We start from the raw sequence: 16,699 nt of genomic DNA, 5'->3' as shown, positions 1-16,699 counted from the left end.
ATGAAAGAGTGAACTTTAAACTCCTGAACAACAGTTGAACAATTAGTCGATCAGATGGAAATTTAACTATTTTGACAATCAGTTAATTTTTGCAGTTTTTCAAGCAGAAAATACCAAATATTTGCTGGTTGCAGCTTCTTCTTAGTTGCTTTTCTTTGACATGAATGTAAATCTATCGGGATTGTGGAGATGAAAGAAAGATGTCACATGATCTTCAGCTGTTGAAAATTCCCTCTTTTTTTAGCATTTCACAGACTAAAGGATTCATTGAGAAAATCTGCAGCAGGTTAATTGATATAAAATTGGCTTTGCACTGGCCACACAATATGGATGGATGTGGTTTAAAAGGAAGGCAATTTTTCAGAGCATCCACCTTGGCAAAGTCTCCAAGGTCCCCTCCCCTCTCCTCCCCTCTCCTCACCCACCTCTTCTCTCCATGTGTTGTCACCACTCGCATACATCAGAGAGCAGCTGCAGGATCTCCATGGCACTGGTTAAGCATGGAAACGGCCAGTTCCCCCGGTGACGGTGTCTGTGATGCTCAAGTTGAAAGTCATCCTGTTGTGTGTGTGTGTGTGTGTGTGTGTGCGTGTGCTGCGTCCTCGGCGGTAGATTACCTCTGTCAGAGCGGCGGCGCACGCCTGCAGCTGTGTGGACAAACTGTCCTTTAACTTTAAAATGTGCACTGTTTCCATCACAGCCTCATTTCTGAATGTGACATGTAAATAAAGCATGAGATATTATGGCCTGCTTTCATTCATATTATGGTTAGAGTATTAAATGAAGGGTTATTATATAAGGTAGGTCAGCATTTTTTTCCTGTCCTTGGGCTCATGGTCATTTTTATTTTATTTTATTTTTTTTTTTTTATCAATGTGAATGAAGGAAATGGCTGTATTTAATGCTGTTGTATGCTATTTGTGTTTTAGAGACTCGAGCCAGCTCATACAAAATCTTTTTACATGTAAAGGTCTGATCTGATCCATCTCAGTGTTTTTTAGACTGGTGCAGGTATAAGGCGATGTTCATTTTATGCTATATACATACAGTGAGCTACATGTGTCACTGCCTTGTTAAAAACTCACCAAGGAAATGTTGTTTGTGCAGCCTCTCATTTTGGGAGGCATAGAAGATGAAAATAAAAGTGTTTTGAAAGGTTTGCTGTGTCTGTGTGGAATGTAACTTAAGTACATTTACTCATAAACACCATAAGAATGATTTGACAGCTGTATTTATTGCTGTTATATATATAGAATAGTTCAAATTAACTCCATTAAAATACTACTAACAGCTTATTGTTTTATAATGGTGAATCAATAACATACTATTAGATATCTCTCCTGCATAATGAACATTTTACATACTAATACATTTTAATAATAATACTGATGTTTAGTCAATTAAAAGTCTTTTGACACAAGAAAACAACTTGTGTGCACAATAAATGGATGTAACACTAACAATAGAATAAAATTAGTAGTGGAATTGACATGATAGTAAATGGAATATCGTAGGGTTTCAGACTGTTGACAGGACTATTTTCTGACATTTTAAAGACAAAATTAATTTGGATGATTTATTAATAATGGAAATAATCTCATTTGCAGCACTACTAGGAAGCTCTGAAAACAAGAACATTAGGAGATGAATTTGATCTGTAGTTTATTCTTATTTCGTTTTATTTATTTTTGCCTTTTAGCTATTACATGCGTGTCTTAATGTATTATTATTATATGTATGCTAACACAAGCATACAGCTGCATTGTTTCTGTGGTCTTCACTGGTGACCAAATTAAATTTAAGACTTTTTAAATGCCACATACACAGTGCAATTGAATACCTTTTTATGGTCATATCAGTTAACAAATCAGGAGAAAACAGTAGGGATGATAAGACCTAAGATTTATTGCCATCTACATTACATTTTTGTCAGTGCTTCCCAGGTGTATGAATCAATAATCCCTTGTACTGTAATTAATTAGTTAGCACAAGCCAGGAATTAGATAAGCAGCTGAAAACTGGTGGTTAAATTAACTTTTAAAAGTTAATTTAAGTTTTTGCTAAATTCAGCCTTTCATTTAAGTTTTTCTTGTCAAACATGATAGTAACGAATATCTTTGGTTTTTGACTGTTGACTTTAATTTATTTGGTTAGATTTCACTATTTTATAACATTTTAAAGACAAAATTATCAATCAAATCAAATCAATCAAATAACTGGCATTTTTATTTAAAATTATTATTTGCGTATTTTTTATACATAGAGAAGCCCCAAAAGTTAAACCATGTGTTTTGATGAAAAGTATCACTTTTATTAATGACAAAACATTGAAGCTCTTCTTTGTCAAACATCACAGCAGTGTTGTTACATTGCTATTTATAGCTGAACTTCGTTGTTCTGGGCGGTTGTTGAACACTTTTAGCGATTTTTCAACAGTTTGTGTTGTTGAACGTAGCCCGGGGTCGTTTCGAAGAAGCACAGCCGGGGTTTCTGGTGACATCACGTAGGAAAGTACACACTCTGACGGCGCAGCACTGACCTGAAAACAACAAGACGTAGACTCATTTCTACCGACAACGGCTCATGACACCGTCGTAGAAATCCGCAAGTAAGTCTGAGCAGACCTTTTAACGGCTGCTCGTCTCATAAACATTCACCGAGGTGTCACTTTACCGTCGCCGAAGCCTTCATTTCCTATTGCTGGAAGGCTAGTGAGCGGCTCAGGCTATTTCCTGGACTGAGGCTAAACTGTAGCTGTTCGGCAGTTAGCCAACGGAGCCAGGATTTAAAGATAATGCCCTCACTGTGCGTTTTTTCATATCTCTTGTCTCTTAGTTAAATGTGTCTGGTGTAAGAATAGATGTTGTATGAGCCACATCGCCACAAAACGTCTATTTGACAGCGTTATTACGCTGACATCGAAAGTAAACTGACGTTAGCCTGTTACCTGTTCCAGGATGTAGCCCTGGCTCTGGGCTTGACAGTTGTATTTTAGGCAGAATAAATTCTAAAAAGCGCGACCAGTTAATCGCCACAAATGCCTTTGAAATACATGCAGTATAATACAGCTGTGTTGGTTTTTTTTTTTACTGCTGTCGTTGGGTTTTTTGTCGCTGTTTAGACGTCATTTCTTTATTTCAGCGAAGCTTGCATTAAAACCAGAGCTGCAGTTAAGGAGTGTTTCATCATTAGTATCTTATTCCGACTTGCTGTCTTCTCAGTGAAAACAGTGAAAACACCTGTTCCAATTTCCCCCAGACAGTGTCAGCTTCACATATCAAAAATCAATGATATTCATTTTACTATTATGTTTGTTACATACGCATCAAATCCTCACATGTAAGAAGCAAAGAACAGCAGGTCTTTGGCATTTATGCTTTAAAAATGACTTAAATGATCATGAGAATAGTTGGCGATTTCCTGTCTTATCAGCTAATCAGTCACTTGACCAATCGTTGCAGGTCTAGGTACAACAATGGAGAAACCTCCCTTCAGGCAGAACCAGAACTGCGGAGACTGGGAGCTGAAAGAGAGGCTGGGTATAGGCGGTTTTGCCCATGTTTACCTCTACCAACATCATGTGAGTGTTGAACCCTTTAACCCCTGACACTGCAGACATATGACATACATCTGCATTTAAAATGGAAGAAGGGAACACCTTTGAAAGTGAGCAGTATAATATATGCGTCAAAGCATTGTTATTTTCATTTCATAAACTTAAATAATAGAAAAAAATGAATCAGTAATTGTGGTATGTGCAAACGTTTGGACACTCTGCTTAGTCAGTGCTGAGCAACCCCACGCTGCCAACTGTTCTGCACAGGGACCCAAATATTTTGCAGACGCTGCATTGTTAGAGGGAAGAATGAATTCTAGTAAATATCATCAAATTCTGGAGTCAAAATGTCCTGCAGTCAAGTAAAGAAAGTGAAAGTGAAAAGAGACAGACCTCTACATCAGGACAATGATCTAAAGTGGACCTCAAAATCCACCATGAATCACTTCAAAAAACACAAGCTGAAGCTGTTTGAACAGCCCCCACAAAAGAAATGTAAATGGAATAAAAAAGCCTCAGAAGTCGAATTTACAGTTTTTCACCACACAAACTGCTATGGGTACAGTTTTTTATGTTTTACGTTCTAACAGATTTTTCTGTTGCCTGTTTTTTAGGAAACAAATGAAAAACTAGCTGTGAAAATGTGCCGTTTAGAGCTTACGCCAAGGAACAAGGACAGATGGAGCAGAGAAATCCAGATCATGAAAAAGTTTGTACTTCTTTTCTCCTGTGGGGACAGTTTATCTACAGATCACTTTGATTTAAAGACATTATGCAGTGATAACCTTATATCGTACTTACACATCTATACAGTTATTCTTTACCTAGAAGAGACTGCAGACGTTCAGTTGGATGAAATATGATATCTGAGATATTTTGCATGCATTGTATCAGTGAATGACTGTGCAGAATCTCTGTGGGTATTCCTGAAAAAGTAATGCCATTCTAAGTCGTCCTCCTTTCTCACTCAGATTAAATCACATAAATGTTGTGACAGCTCGAGACGTCCCAGAGGAGATGAGGTACATAGCCTTAAATGATCTTCCACTGCTGGCCATGGAGTACTGCTCCAGGGGAGACCTGAGGAAGGTGAGGGACTCATGGAAGGGACGCTGCTGTAGCGCACACACACAATAAGCCAGCTGAATTTGATAATGCTAGAATCCTTAGATTCTTTTGAAAAAAGTTCAGATTTTTTCAGTCACAAATGCTGGTTTAGTGTGTATAAAGGGGCCAAAAGGAAATTTAAAAAGATATGTTTTAGCTGGCTTAGGATGAACATGCTTCCTCATCCCACAGTGTAAATGTGAAAAGATCAAAGTTGCATCACAGATGTTATAATTTGTAATAATCATAGAGTGTCATGTGAACCTGGTCAATCCCAGAAGAGTACAGCATAGTAGATTTTCTTGTAGCTTATCAGTCCATCCCACGTGATAGAATTGCATTTGTCGTAATCACAGGTGCTGAGCAAACCTGAAAACTGCTGCGGTTTGAAAGAGAGCGAAGTGCTTTCATTACTCAATGATGTTGGTATGTCCAGTGTTTTTTTTTTTTTCTTTGTTGTCTTCTTTCCTCACCATGTTAAAAGTCAGACAAGTCTTGTAGAGCCTTATCATGCAGCTAAACCACTGATTCCTGCTCTAGGATCTGGTATCCAGTATCTGCACGAAAACAAGATCATACACAGAGATCTGAAACCTGAAAACATAGTGCTGCAGGACATCAACGGAAAGGTAAACTGCCATGTTTTGGGGTTTCTGCCTTTTCTATTTGACTGTACATCTTAAAGAAATGGTCTCACATTTACTTATTCTTCTCAAGCTGGTTCACAAAATCATTGACCTGGGCTATGCTAAAGACCTGGACCAGGGTAGTCTGTGTACGTCGTTCGTCGGCACGCTGCAGTATCTGGTAAGTGCTTAAAGCAAACAAGTAATTTTTTCTTTATCTTCAGATGTATCTTGCTGTATGTAATCTACAGTATTAAAATTATTTTGTCTTCTCCCTGCCTTCACAAATGATGAAATCTGGAAAGGCTAAGGCACCTAGCTTAGGATAAACACTAGAAAATGTCAGTATCACTCGCCATAAATCAAAGTCAAAGTGGATATGTGCCATTTTTTCTCTGCAGGCACCTGAGCTGTTTGAGAATAAGCCATACACCGTGACTGTGGACTATTGGAGCTTTGGCACGATGATATTCGAATGCAGTTGTGGTTTCCGTCCTTTCTTGCACAACCTCCAGCCTGTGCAGTGGTAAGTTGACCTGATAAACAAAATGTAAATTGTGTGCAGCAGTGATTTATTTTAGCAGTCAGTTGTGCCTGTGATCTGAAAACAACAGGAAGTTTGGTCAATGTAGTTTGGCTGCTGACTTGGCCTGTTTATCAACATAGCGACACCGCTCATAGAGGCAGTTAATTTACTTTAAAATCTTAAGCGCCCAAGCTGTGTCAAAAATCGCACTCTTCTCTGTCATAACTCAGTCGAATGTGAACACACAGACATTCAGTGTGGCTTAGACTTTCCAATATCATCATTCCTTATGTCCATCATGAGTAAATGACCATAAATTTGCGTAGAAATCACTGGGAAAAGATGCTCCTTCTAACTCTGCTAGTGACTGCTAGTGACTTATTCAGCATACTTTTAGTGCTGCCAATTTGCCAAAATGTAAACAGATATAGGCTAAAAATACAGGGCTTAAGTTGAAGCCCTCAGCTATCTGTCACTGAGTCCATGACAACATCATACTTCACTATTCACCCAAAACCTCCAAATTTAGAGGGTTTAGAGAGTATGATTATCCCCAATAACTAAGTGAGAGAAAGAAGAATATTGATCTCTAATGCTGTCTCTTCTGTCTTCTGTCATCCACAGGGCAAGCAAAGTGCGAAATAAAGGTCCGAAAGACATCATGGCTGTAGAAGATTTGAATGGAGAAGTCAGATTCTCCACACACCTCCCCTACCCCAACAATCTCAGCAGGTTGGAGCTCTGCAACTTTAATCTCAATTTAATGACATACCTGGAAGCTGAACATCAGGACAGTGTTTGGCGCTAATGTCTCTCCATGAACAGATATTTAAATTGCTGTTTTGTAGGACGCTGTTGGAGTCGATGGAGGCACTGCTTCAGCTGATGTTAAAGTGGGATCCTGTCCAGAGAGGAGGCAAAGTGAACCCCGAGACCAAGAAACCCATGTGCTTTGAAGTACTGGAGCAGATACTGAGTATGAAGGTGAGTTACTTGCAGTTTTATCAGGGCTTTTGAAGCAGCTGTATCTGGGTCAGTATTACCATTCTCTTGTAACTGGCAGACATTTTTTATGATTGTGTGAAAATGCTGATGGTTAGTCTGTCACTACAAAGGCTGGGTATTCTTTAAAAATGCTCTATACAAGTGCTGATACAATACCTGGGTTTTAGCATCAATATCAAAACCTTTTTTCTTCCTTTCTGACTGAGTGTTTGATGGTTTCTGGTGTTTTTCTTGAGGAGAACTGAAAATGCTGTGTGTGTGGAACCTGAATGTTTACATGTCTGGAGTGTATGTATGTACAGTCATTGCTGTGTGAACATGGCTTCTGCCGGTCTCTGGAAAGGATAGTTATGACCCACAGATTTTTATTTGAATGATTTGGTGTTGAGTGTTAAAGACATCGTCCCATGTATAGATTTAAATTTTGATTAAACTATGATTTGATAACTTCACATGGAAGACAGCTGCAGCAACCCTTTGTCTTTCTCTGTTTCTCTGTTTCTTCAGTTTATTTTTAACTTTCTCTGTGTTGCTGCCTTTTGTTTGTTTGTTTGTTTGTTGAGTGTAGGTGTAGCATGGAAATGAGGTGTGCAGGGTTTTGATCTGTTATTTTCTTGATTTGTGTTATGATCAAAAAGCTCTTGAAAAAAAGATATTCCATTTTAAAAAAATCATTTGACTAAAGAAGATGAAGTTCTGAAATCGTATATGTAGTGTAAACATATTACAGCACAAGAAATAAACTACATTTTGATTTAAATCTCTGTCTGGTCAATGAGTACATAAACATTCATGCAGTAATAATTTGACTGGACATTCAACAGAAATTTTGATTTCTATATTTGGTTCTCTGTTTGTATATTCAGTAGAGGTGATGTTGAGTTTTGGCAGTCGACACCGAAATGTTTGGGATCTGTTGAAAGCTGGAACCATGTTTATTTTAAAAGAAAAGTGCACTGATTTTACACATCAAAGTCTATCTTTTGGTTGTGTGAGTTGACCAGTGCCTTTCCTAACCGCTTCTCTCTTTTGTTCCCTTCAGGTCGTCCACATTCTGAACATGACCACAGCTCAGGTCCACTCTTTCCAGCTGTCTCCGGATGAGAGTCTCCACAGTCTGCAGAAGCGTATCGAGCTGGAGACCAAGATCGAGGTGGTCAACCAGGAGCTGCTGCAGGAGACGGGCGTGTCACTGGACCCCAGGAAGCCCGCTGCACAGTGTGTCCTAGATGGAGTGGTAAGTTGACTATTGACCGCTGTGTGAAAAATGCTCAGTCAGGTTATTCTTACACACTGCAGCTTTGAGTGAAACTTTGTTGACTCTAATAGAGGAAATAGTGGCAAATGTCTCCCACTGGAACATTTACAAAGACAGGAATAGGTTTGAAAAAAGACTTGTTTCAGGCAAAAACTAAGAAAAAGCTGCATCTGCAGGTATTATGATTCCTCCCACACTCACTGTATGTGCGTTGAGGGACTTTGAGTGACCCAGTAATGAGCTACAGGAAAAGGTGTTTGCAGTCTATATACAGTAACTGATGATTTCCTTCTCTCCTGTGCAGAGAGGGTGGGATAGCTATATCGTCTACCTGTTTGACAAGAGCATCACCAAGTACTCTGGTCCCTTTAGTGCCAGACAGCTGCCTGACAAAGTCAACACTATTGGTGAGTTTATTTTAAGATATTTGCTGTCAATGAGACAGTTTTGTGAAATGAAGCAAACTGTTAAATGTTCCTTAATGCACAGATCCATCACACATCTTCTTGCTTCAGTTAGGCTGACAGGGGTGAAGTCTGCTCTATAGCAGAGGGTATTTTTACCATGATGAATACCATCCCTAGTAACAACTTAATCTACTACATGTATTAATGCCATGTAATACAGTTGTGATGAGTCTTGTTTTAACGTTTGCAGTCCAAGAGGCCAAGACCCAGCTGCCCCTGGTTGCATTGAAGAAGGTTTGGGGTGAAGCAGTGAGCTACATCTGCGGTCTGAAGGAGGACTACAGCAGACTTTTCCAAGGACAGAGGGCTGCTATGTGAGTCACATGAATGACTTCTGGAATTTTTTTATCCCAAAAACTCATGAGGTATATTTGTATTAAACAGCAAGGTTCAACTGTTTTTTTAACACATAAGCTATTTAGAAATGTTCCAGGTGTAAAGAAACCTTTAACAGCATCAAAACACTTGAACTTAAATGTAGTGGTTGTCAAATGTTGGTCCATTTATTTAAAAGATTGTGACTTTGACATGCATCTTAACCTGACCTTTAAAAGAGCAAGTCCAGGTGAAACTTGAAAACCTGATTGAAAAAAATACAGGAAATGCAATGACAGGTCTGCTGAAGAAATTTTCTATTCAGGAAATAACTGAAGCAGGATTTACATACATGTATAGTCATCTTATCTGGACAGAAATAAGGTCACAGGCAGTTATGCAAGATATGTAAGATATGCACAAAGTCAAGATCATGACTCTTATAACACAGTGTGTCTGCATATTAAAGGGAGCATGTTTCACTTTAGAAGGTATTTAGAATTAGGAAGGTAAAAAGTCTTAAATTTAATTAAGAAGTTTTAACTATGTTGCTAGTTATGAAGTGTTTTTATCTGACCGCAGGGTGTTGAAGTGGTAGACATTAAACACCTGTAAACTAAATGTGTATTGGTCTGCGCAGGAGGCTGTTTTGATCTGTAGTAAACACTGTCTCTGTTGCTTATACTTAATTATACCTTAGGAATTATTGTTCTATAACACTTGGAAGCTCTGAATAATTAAGGCTGAATTGTTGGGATAGTGAATTGCATTATATGTGGTCTTATAAAGGTCTTAAAAAGTTTGGATTTAACTTGCAGAAACCCTTTTAAACAATCCCTGTACAACTGTATTACAACACTTCAAACTTATAATTAATTATTACTTATTACTTATAAGTAATTATTACCTTTTCCCCTCACACCCTGCCTGTCACTACTAACTGTCTATTGTGATCTTAATCGTCTCCTCCTCCCTCCTTCTTCATAGGTTGAGCCTCCTGCGCTACAACACCAACCTGACCAGGTGTAAGAACAGTATGTTTGGCTTCTCTCAGCAGCTGAAAGCCAAGCTCGACTTCTTCAAGAGCAGTATCCAGTATGACCTGGAAAAATACAGCGATCAGATGCACTATGGCATATGTGAGTGTTCACTGGCAGCTGTTTGTCTAATGGAAAACATGAACATGAGAATATCTTCTATAGTACCAAGCAAGATGTTGTTTGTTTTGACAAGTTGTCTGTGTTTGTCCAAAGCCTCTGAAAAGATGCTTAAAGCTTGGCAAGGAGAATGAGGAAAGAGCTGCTGCTTTTGCACAGGTAAAGCATGTTCACAGAACGAAATCTGTAAAACAGTACAGGTCCTTATTGTGACAGCTGCTGTTTGATTCCTGTTTTGTCCTGCAGGTGGCAGAAGTGAGCCACTTGGATGATGAGATCATGGCTCTGCACTCTGAGATAGTGGAGCTCCAGAGGAGCCCGTACGCCCGACGCCAAGGAGACAAGATGGAGCAGCTGTGAGTGATAATGGAGTCTGATCCCAGGAGATATATAATACACTACATTATGTCATCTATATAGTTATCACAACACACTTTATCCCATGTTTTCTGGTTTAAACCTGCTGTACACAATGATGTATACAGATGTTTTTTCCCCAGCTAAATGATGGTGATGTCAGTTGACGTGTCTAAAGATGTTTTGTTGTGAGATAGCTCCACATTCAGGTGATTTTTTTTCTTAATTTGCACAGAATGTCCTGCATAGTTCTAGTTCTCTCCACTTTATTACCAAACTTATAATCCTCAGACCAAATCATTAGCCAATGATTTTGATAAATTAATCATTTTGACTTGTTTTGACAGTTTAAAAGCTCAGACAGAAAACTGTAAAGAATCAGGAGGATCACAAGCGACAACCTCAGTTGGAATTGAACTAGACAGAATGTTATTATAAGCCCTTGGATGCACCTCAAGCTTTATCCATACATCTGTGTGAAGAGGTTATGCAATATCTCCAGCTGTTACATGCAAAACCTTCATAGTCGCACTGTAGTAGACATGCAAGTTCTCAGGAATGTAACCACACATTGCAGCTACATAGATTCCAGATCCCAACCTGCTGGAGCTGTGCTTGGGCTGCTTTTGTTTTCTCCTAAAAGTTTATGTTTGAGGATGAACATTTCGGTTTAGAAGAGGAGATTTTTGGAACTTTGGTAAAAATCTGAAATAGTGCTAATGCAAATCTGCTGAGCCATCATGAACAGCTTACACAAGTTACTCTGCTTCGTCTACTTTTCCTTTTTTTTGTCGAAAGAAATTCTCTGTTGATCACCCACTTGATTGAGGTATCGTTATCTGTTTCTGGAGCAGACATCAACTCGCCACTGCTAGATAAGATTTAAAGGGTTTGCTGTTTGAAAACAAACAAACCCTCTTCTGTGCTGTTGTAAATGCTTTGGTTGGTGTCACTTTCGATGGAGCAGATGGACAAGACAAGCTCCAACCCAGTGGCATTTTAAACATGCTGCAACAGACAATAATCTGTTGTTTAAAAGATGTCAAAATAAACAGCTGTTAGCTCTTATTTGGCCACTGACAGGGCTCTAAAATTCAGTCTTGTAAATGTTTAAATTCATTTTGTTGCAGAGAAGAAAAGGCGATCGAGCTCTACAAGCAACTGAAGATGAAATGCAAAAGTAAGAAATATTTAAATCTCATTTACTGTTCAAAATATTATGTTACATGATCACAGTAATACTTATCTGATGTATTTCTCAGTACCTGAGCCAGATGTGAGCAGTGACAGCTCTGAGATGGTGAAGGCCATCATCCAGACTGTCCAGAACCAAGACAAGGTCCTCAAAGATCTGTATACCCACCTCAGGTAAGATCTACATCCTCAGAGACGTATTGTCTAAGATGAAAATACCACTTACTGTGAGCCTGATGCTATAATTTTAGGTCTGTCCTGTCTTGTCTCCTTTCAACAGTAAGATCCTGATCAGCAAACAGAAGATCATTGACTTGTTCCCACGAATTGAGAAAACCCTGGAGAGCATCAAGGATGCCGACAACACAGTGATGCAGATGCAAATAAAGAGACAGAGAGAGTTTTGGCATTTACTGAAGATCGCCTGTGTAAGTTATTCTGCCTTGATTGTTATCAGCTGGATTAATTTTGCTGGGACATATAGTATGGGGTATGATGCAAAAAGTAAAAAAGTTAGATGTATTGAACCTCAGCATATCACACTTGTTGGGGTATACACAGATAAACCAAAACATTATGACCCGCACTGTGACCCGTCTACAGCTCCACACGCTGCAGGGTGAGATGGACAATATGTTGTGGCAGTCAGCTCAGACCATACATGATAGATCGCTGTCAGCAGGTACCCACCACTGCTGACTGGGAACACTGCACAGTTCCTGCTGTTTCTGAAATAGTCTGACCCAGTGGTCTGGTTGTCACCATATGGCCTTTGTCAAAGTCGCTCAAATCAACTGCTCATTTCCCCGACATCCAACTATGAGAAGTGTCTGTTCAATAAATTCAGTTGAATGGTCATATTGTTTTGACTCATCTGTGTACAGGCTCTGCCGCCTTTGTCTTAATAATCTGAGTAGTCTGCTGTAATGGAATAAAACCATGTTGCACTGTTTATGGGCTGCAACTAATAAATATTTTTATTATCTTTCTGTACATCAGTTTCTACTTTGACTGATTAATCGCTCAGTCCACAAAATGTCTGAAAATTATTTTTAAAAATGTTGTTTGTTTTGTCTGACCAACAGTCCAAAAGTCATGTATATTCACTTGGTAATATTTAAAAATTCTGCTTGAAAAATGATTAATCACTTATCAAACTGTTAATCACTTAACAGTTGCTTATTAATTTTCTGTCAGTCAGCAAATTGACTGATCATTTTAGTTCATTTTGTCTCTTCCTCTTCATGACATTTTCTCCTCAGCTTTGGTACTCTCTGTTCCTTTACCTCCCTTAGTCTCTAAATTAAAAACAAAGACAGCATGAGGGTGTGCTGCTGCCTGCATTCCTTCTCTAGGAGAAAGTTTGTTATTGCTGCATGTATCAGTACGATTTCTTTCTTTCTGTCGCTCCTTCTCTCCTCCAGGCTCAGAACTCATCACGGAGCTCGATAGCAGCCAGTCCCGAGTCGTCCAACCTGCTGCAGGTGTCTCAGTGGTCGCAGTCAGCACAACCTGTTAGCTCCCCACATCCTCTCACTTCTCTACCTGGGCCAAACGACAGGTAACTGATCAGAAACAAGCACGTATTCCCTTTAAAAAATGGATCAACTTTAATGTTTTACAACTTTAGTGTTAACAGCCCCAGACTGCACCAAGGATGATTTATGTGTGTAAAAAAATTATAGTTACATCTATTCAGTGTTATTTCCCATGTCTATGAAACATGAAAAAGCCATAGGGTTAAATATATGATATATTATGACTATAACTTCCTTTGACCATTTTTATGAGTGATAAAACAGTTCATTATGTGTTGTAGGGGAATGGCAACATATGTAAAAGCGTGAATGACTGTACAGTCGTGTAAATACTGCTTTACATGGTTTTATAGTTCAGTGTATTTTCCCCCCCATGGCATTTTCCTGTAGGTGTGGAAATAATAAATACATTGTATATGTGGTGGAGTTCTCATGTGATTAAATTGTCTCTAACAGGCCCTGTGTGTGTGTCTTTCTTCTCAGTGATGCTGCCCCACGTCTGCTGCAGGAGAACCAGAAGTACCTCAGTCAGCTGACCAGCCTGATGCAGGAAGCTGCTGATGAACAGGCCAAGAGCATAGTGGTGAGTTGACTGGTTTTAAGTTTACCATACAACACTTGTGTTAGGAATGTAGCTGTAATGACAACGGAATATGTAGAAAGGACAACACTTAATAGAATATTTTTGTTTAACAAAAAAAGGAGCAGACATCGAAGGCAACCTTAGATCATGCTGTCAATTCTTAATTTTTGATTTCTTAGTTTTAAAATAATCAAAAAAGCAACGACACCACAACAAAAAAAAAGGACACAGAAACACAAGGTCACAGCAGGGGTGATCAGATTTCAGGATCTGTCTGATTTATTATTTAGATCGTGAGCCTTTTTTCCCACTGACAACACGTCTGATTACAGGTCAAAGTGATTACAGGAGAGGGAATGTGTGGAGTTTACCACTACAGTGAAATAATACAAAAATGTGTAAGTAAGTATGATCCACTACTATGTGATGTACTCTTTTCCAAAATCTTTGGAAAATGTCATTCAAGAAAACTATTAAAAAAGGGAAATGGAACCTATAACCTATAAAAAGGGAAAAAACTCAAACCTAGCTCAACCTTTGGAAATAAAAGTGTTGCACACATGTACTTCATTCTGTTGTAGTTGCTGCTTTTCACTTTTTATCAAAATACATTTCTTTAACTCTGGTATGTCCTCTCAACTCTTAACACCCTGGTTTTCCTCTTTCAAGGACCAAGACTGGAGCTGGACAAAATATGAAACTTTAACAACAAAATTAAAAAAGCGAAACGCGTAAAGACCTTTTGCGTCCTCCATCCCGCTTGTGCTCCGAGTAACACTAAAGACTGTAAGCTGTTAACGCAGCCACCAAGCATTGTACAGTTGTACATGGACTCGGGATATTCTCTCTCTCCAAAAAAAAAAAGTTCTCTTGATCTTCTTTTGAAAAAAAAAAAAAGTTCACACATGCTCAGTGGTGTTTATCCACCCCTGTCGTCTCACATGGTGGAAATATTCTTGTTTTTGTATGAGAAAACAAATGAAGCCGTGTCTCTACTCTACTTTTCCTTTTTGCTGCACAGTATTTATCATAACTCATAAAAACTGATTATATTATTTCTACTATTATTGCAACATTGAGCAAACTGTAGCACCAATGTTTTGAGGAGGTTTGAGGTGGATTGATCACACGGGAGAGTATTCGACAGAAACATGGAAACTAGTTCAGCCTCGTGAAAAGACAGGAAGTGGTCGGGGGTGTGGGATGAGGGGTCAAGGAGGAAATTACAATCAAGCAAACAGCACTTTGATACTCCCATGTATCCTCTGTAAGGAGGCTGCCAAAACTGTTGCAGAATTTACAGTCATGACAAGATGGAAACTGTTATTGTCACTCATAATCAGTCAGATATATTTTACTATCAACATACTGGGCTTTAGATTCTGTGTACATGTTGTTTTGATTTTTTTTTTTTTTTTAAATAAAGTGTTATATATCATAGGCAGAGGTGTTTTGTCATGATATTTGTGACAGACGTGGCTGGCCATCATGTTTATACAATGTCTATACTGTACATCTGTCTTTTTAAAAATTAGTTATGAGTCTTATTTACGTGCACATACTATTTCACTGGATGGTTTATGCTGCGTTCATGTCGTACAAAGCTACGTAATCTGCAACTATTTTGACAATTGATTAATTGTTTATGCCCATTTTTAAGCAAAAATACCAAAACATTTCATGGATTTTATGGTTCCAGTTTATCCAGTGTGAGGATTTGCCTCTTTTACCGATTTTACGTTGTAGTACACTGCATATCTTTGGGTTTTGCACTACTAGTCAAATAGTAAAAGAAAAATTGAAAACATTTTGAAATGAAAACCATGTAGAAAACATGATGGAAATATAACATTCCTGTGAGTGTTGAAGGAAAGGAAGTTGAAGGAAAGAAAATTAATTGGATGAACTGAATCAGTTCGCAGACAGCCAAGGGGGAAATGGACTTGAACGTAGTGTTTATTTGCTGCCCTTAATATAAACAGATCAACATTTCGACATCAGTGTGTCTTTGCCAGAGTAAAAATGGACAAAGACAAAAAGGCACTGTACTTGTGTCACTGGATAATTGGTTGAACAGGACATTTTAAATCTATTGTCAAATTGGACTCTCAAACATTGGTTTACTCACATTATGAAACACTGCAAATCTGCATGCTTCATTCCCCGAATTACTGTTATAAGCAGTTTTCAGCTTGTAAATGAAATTCACATCAATATTAAAGTCATAATCATATCCAGGAGACTCAGGTTTTTCAGAGCTCTGGTTTATCCAACTTAAAGTGCTTAAAGCCTCTGAAAACTTGGCTACGAGTAATATGAATTTCTCCAGAGCATTAAATATTCATGACTAAATAAGCATCGTCAAAGCTAGAAAACATCTCAAGTTGTTCATTTTTAATAGTTGAACTGACATCACCTTTTTCTAATTTAGTCCCATCCATGTCAAATCAGACAGAAAGACAGAAATTACTAATGTGAAATTCCCGAAGCTGTTCAGACTTTGGTAGAATAGTGTATTGGTGTAGGTTCCTATTACTAATTGTAAAGCTTTCTTATTCAGAAAATACATTTTCAGTGCCTTTCATAATAACAACAATAGCAAGAATAATAACATTTTAAGTAATTAAACCAAAATCTAATGCATTTAATTCTACATAATTTCTATTTAACTCTGTCTCTCTATTAAATTCTTTAGAACTCTGACTTGTCCATGAACACTCTCAAGCTGTAAATAGTGCTGCAACAATTATTTTCATTAAAAGTTATTTTTTCATGACATCATTTTATCAATAAAACGTCAAAGAACAGTAAAAATTATTGTTAGAATTTTCCAGATCACAATATGACGCATTCTGATTGCTTGTTTTATCCAATACAAAGTCCAAACCCCAAAGATATTCAGCTTACAATGAAATAACACAGAGAAAAGCAGTAAATTCTCACATTGGAAAAGCAGGGACTAGAGAATCAGTGAAATTATTTATCGGTCATATTAGTCCAATAATTTTCT

The 16,699-nt window shown here is 38.1% G+C and overlaps 1 protein-coding gene across 1 annotated transcript; it reads left to right on the top strand.

Moving 5' to 3' along the window:
* The first annotated feature begins 2,458 nt into the window (after positions 1 to 2,458).
* Positions 2,459 to 15,562, top strand: LOC108892003 (inhibitor of nuclear factor kappa-B kinase subunit alpha-like). Its single transcript, XM_018689410.2, is given in 23 exon segments — positions 2,459 to 2,608; positions 3,462 to 3,580; positions 4,171 to 4,265; positions 4,528 to 4,645; positions 5,020 to 5,089; positions 5,204 to 5,292; positions 5,381 to 5,470; positions 5,691 to 5,815; positions 6,440 to 6,547; positions 6,664 to 6,799; positions 7,863 to 8,057; positions 8,383 to 8,485; positions 8,736 to 8,859; positions 9,848 to 9,999; positions 10,114 to 10,139; positions 10,141 to 10,176; positions 10,264 to 10,373; positions 11,505 to 11,554; positions 11,637 to 11,742; positions 11,849 to 11,996; positions 12,993 to 13,129; positions 13,590 to 13,689; positions 14,359 to 15,562. Coding segments are annotated over 22 exon segments (2,289 nt in total). The 5' UTR covers positions 2,459 to 2,608; positions 3,462 to 3,475; the 3' UTR covers positions 14,425 to 15,562.
* The last annotated feature ends 1,137 nt before the right edge of the window (positions 15,563 to 16,699 follow it).

This window comes from Lates calcarifer, linkage group LG23, assembly GCF_001640805.2.
Source record: "Lates calcarifer isolate ASB-BC8 linkage group LG23, TLL_Latcal_v3, whole genome shotgun sequence".
NCBI classification, from domain to species: Eukaryota; Metazoa; Chordata; class Actinopteri; family Centropomidae; genus Lates; species Lates calcarifer.
The sequence above is the reverse complement of the archived record's forward strand: the minus strand, read 5'-3'. Positions and strand labels throughout refer to the sequence as shown.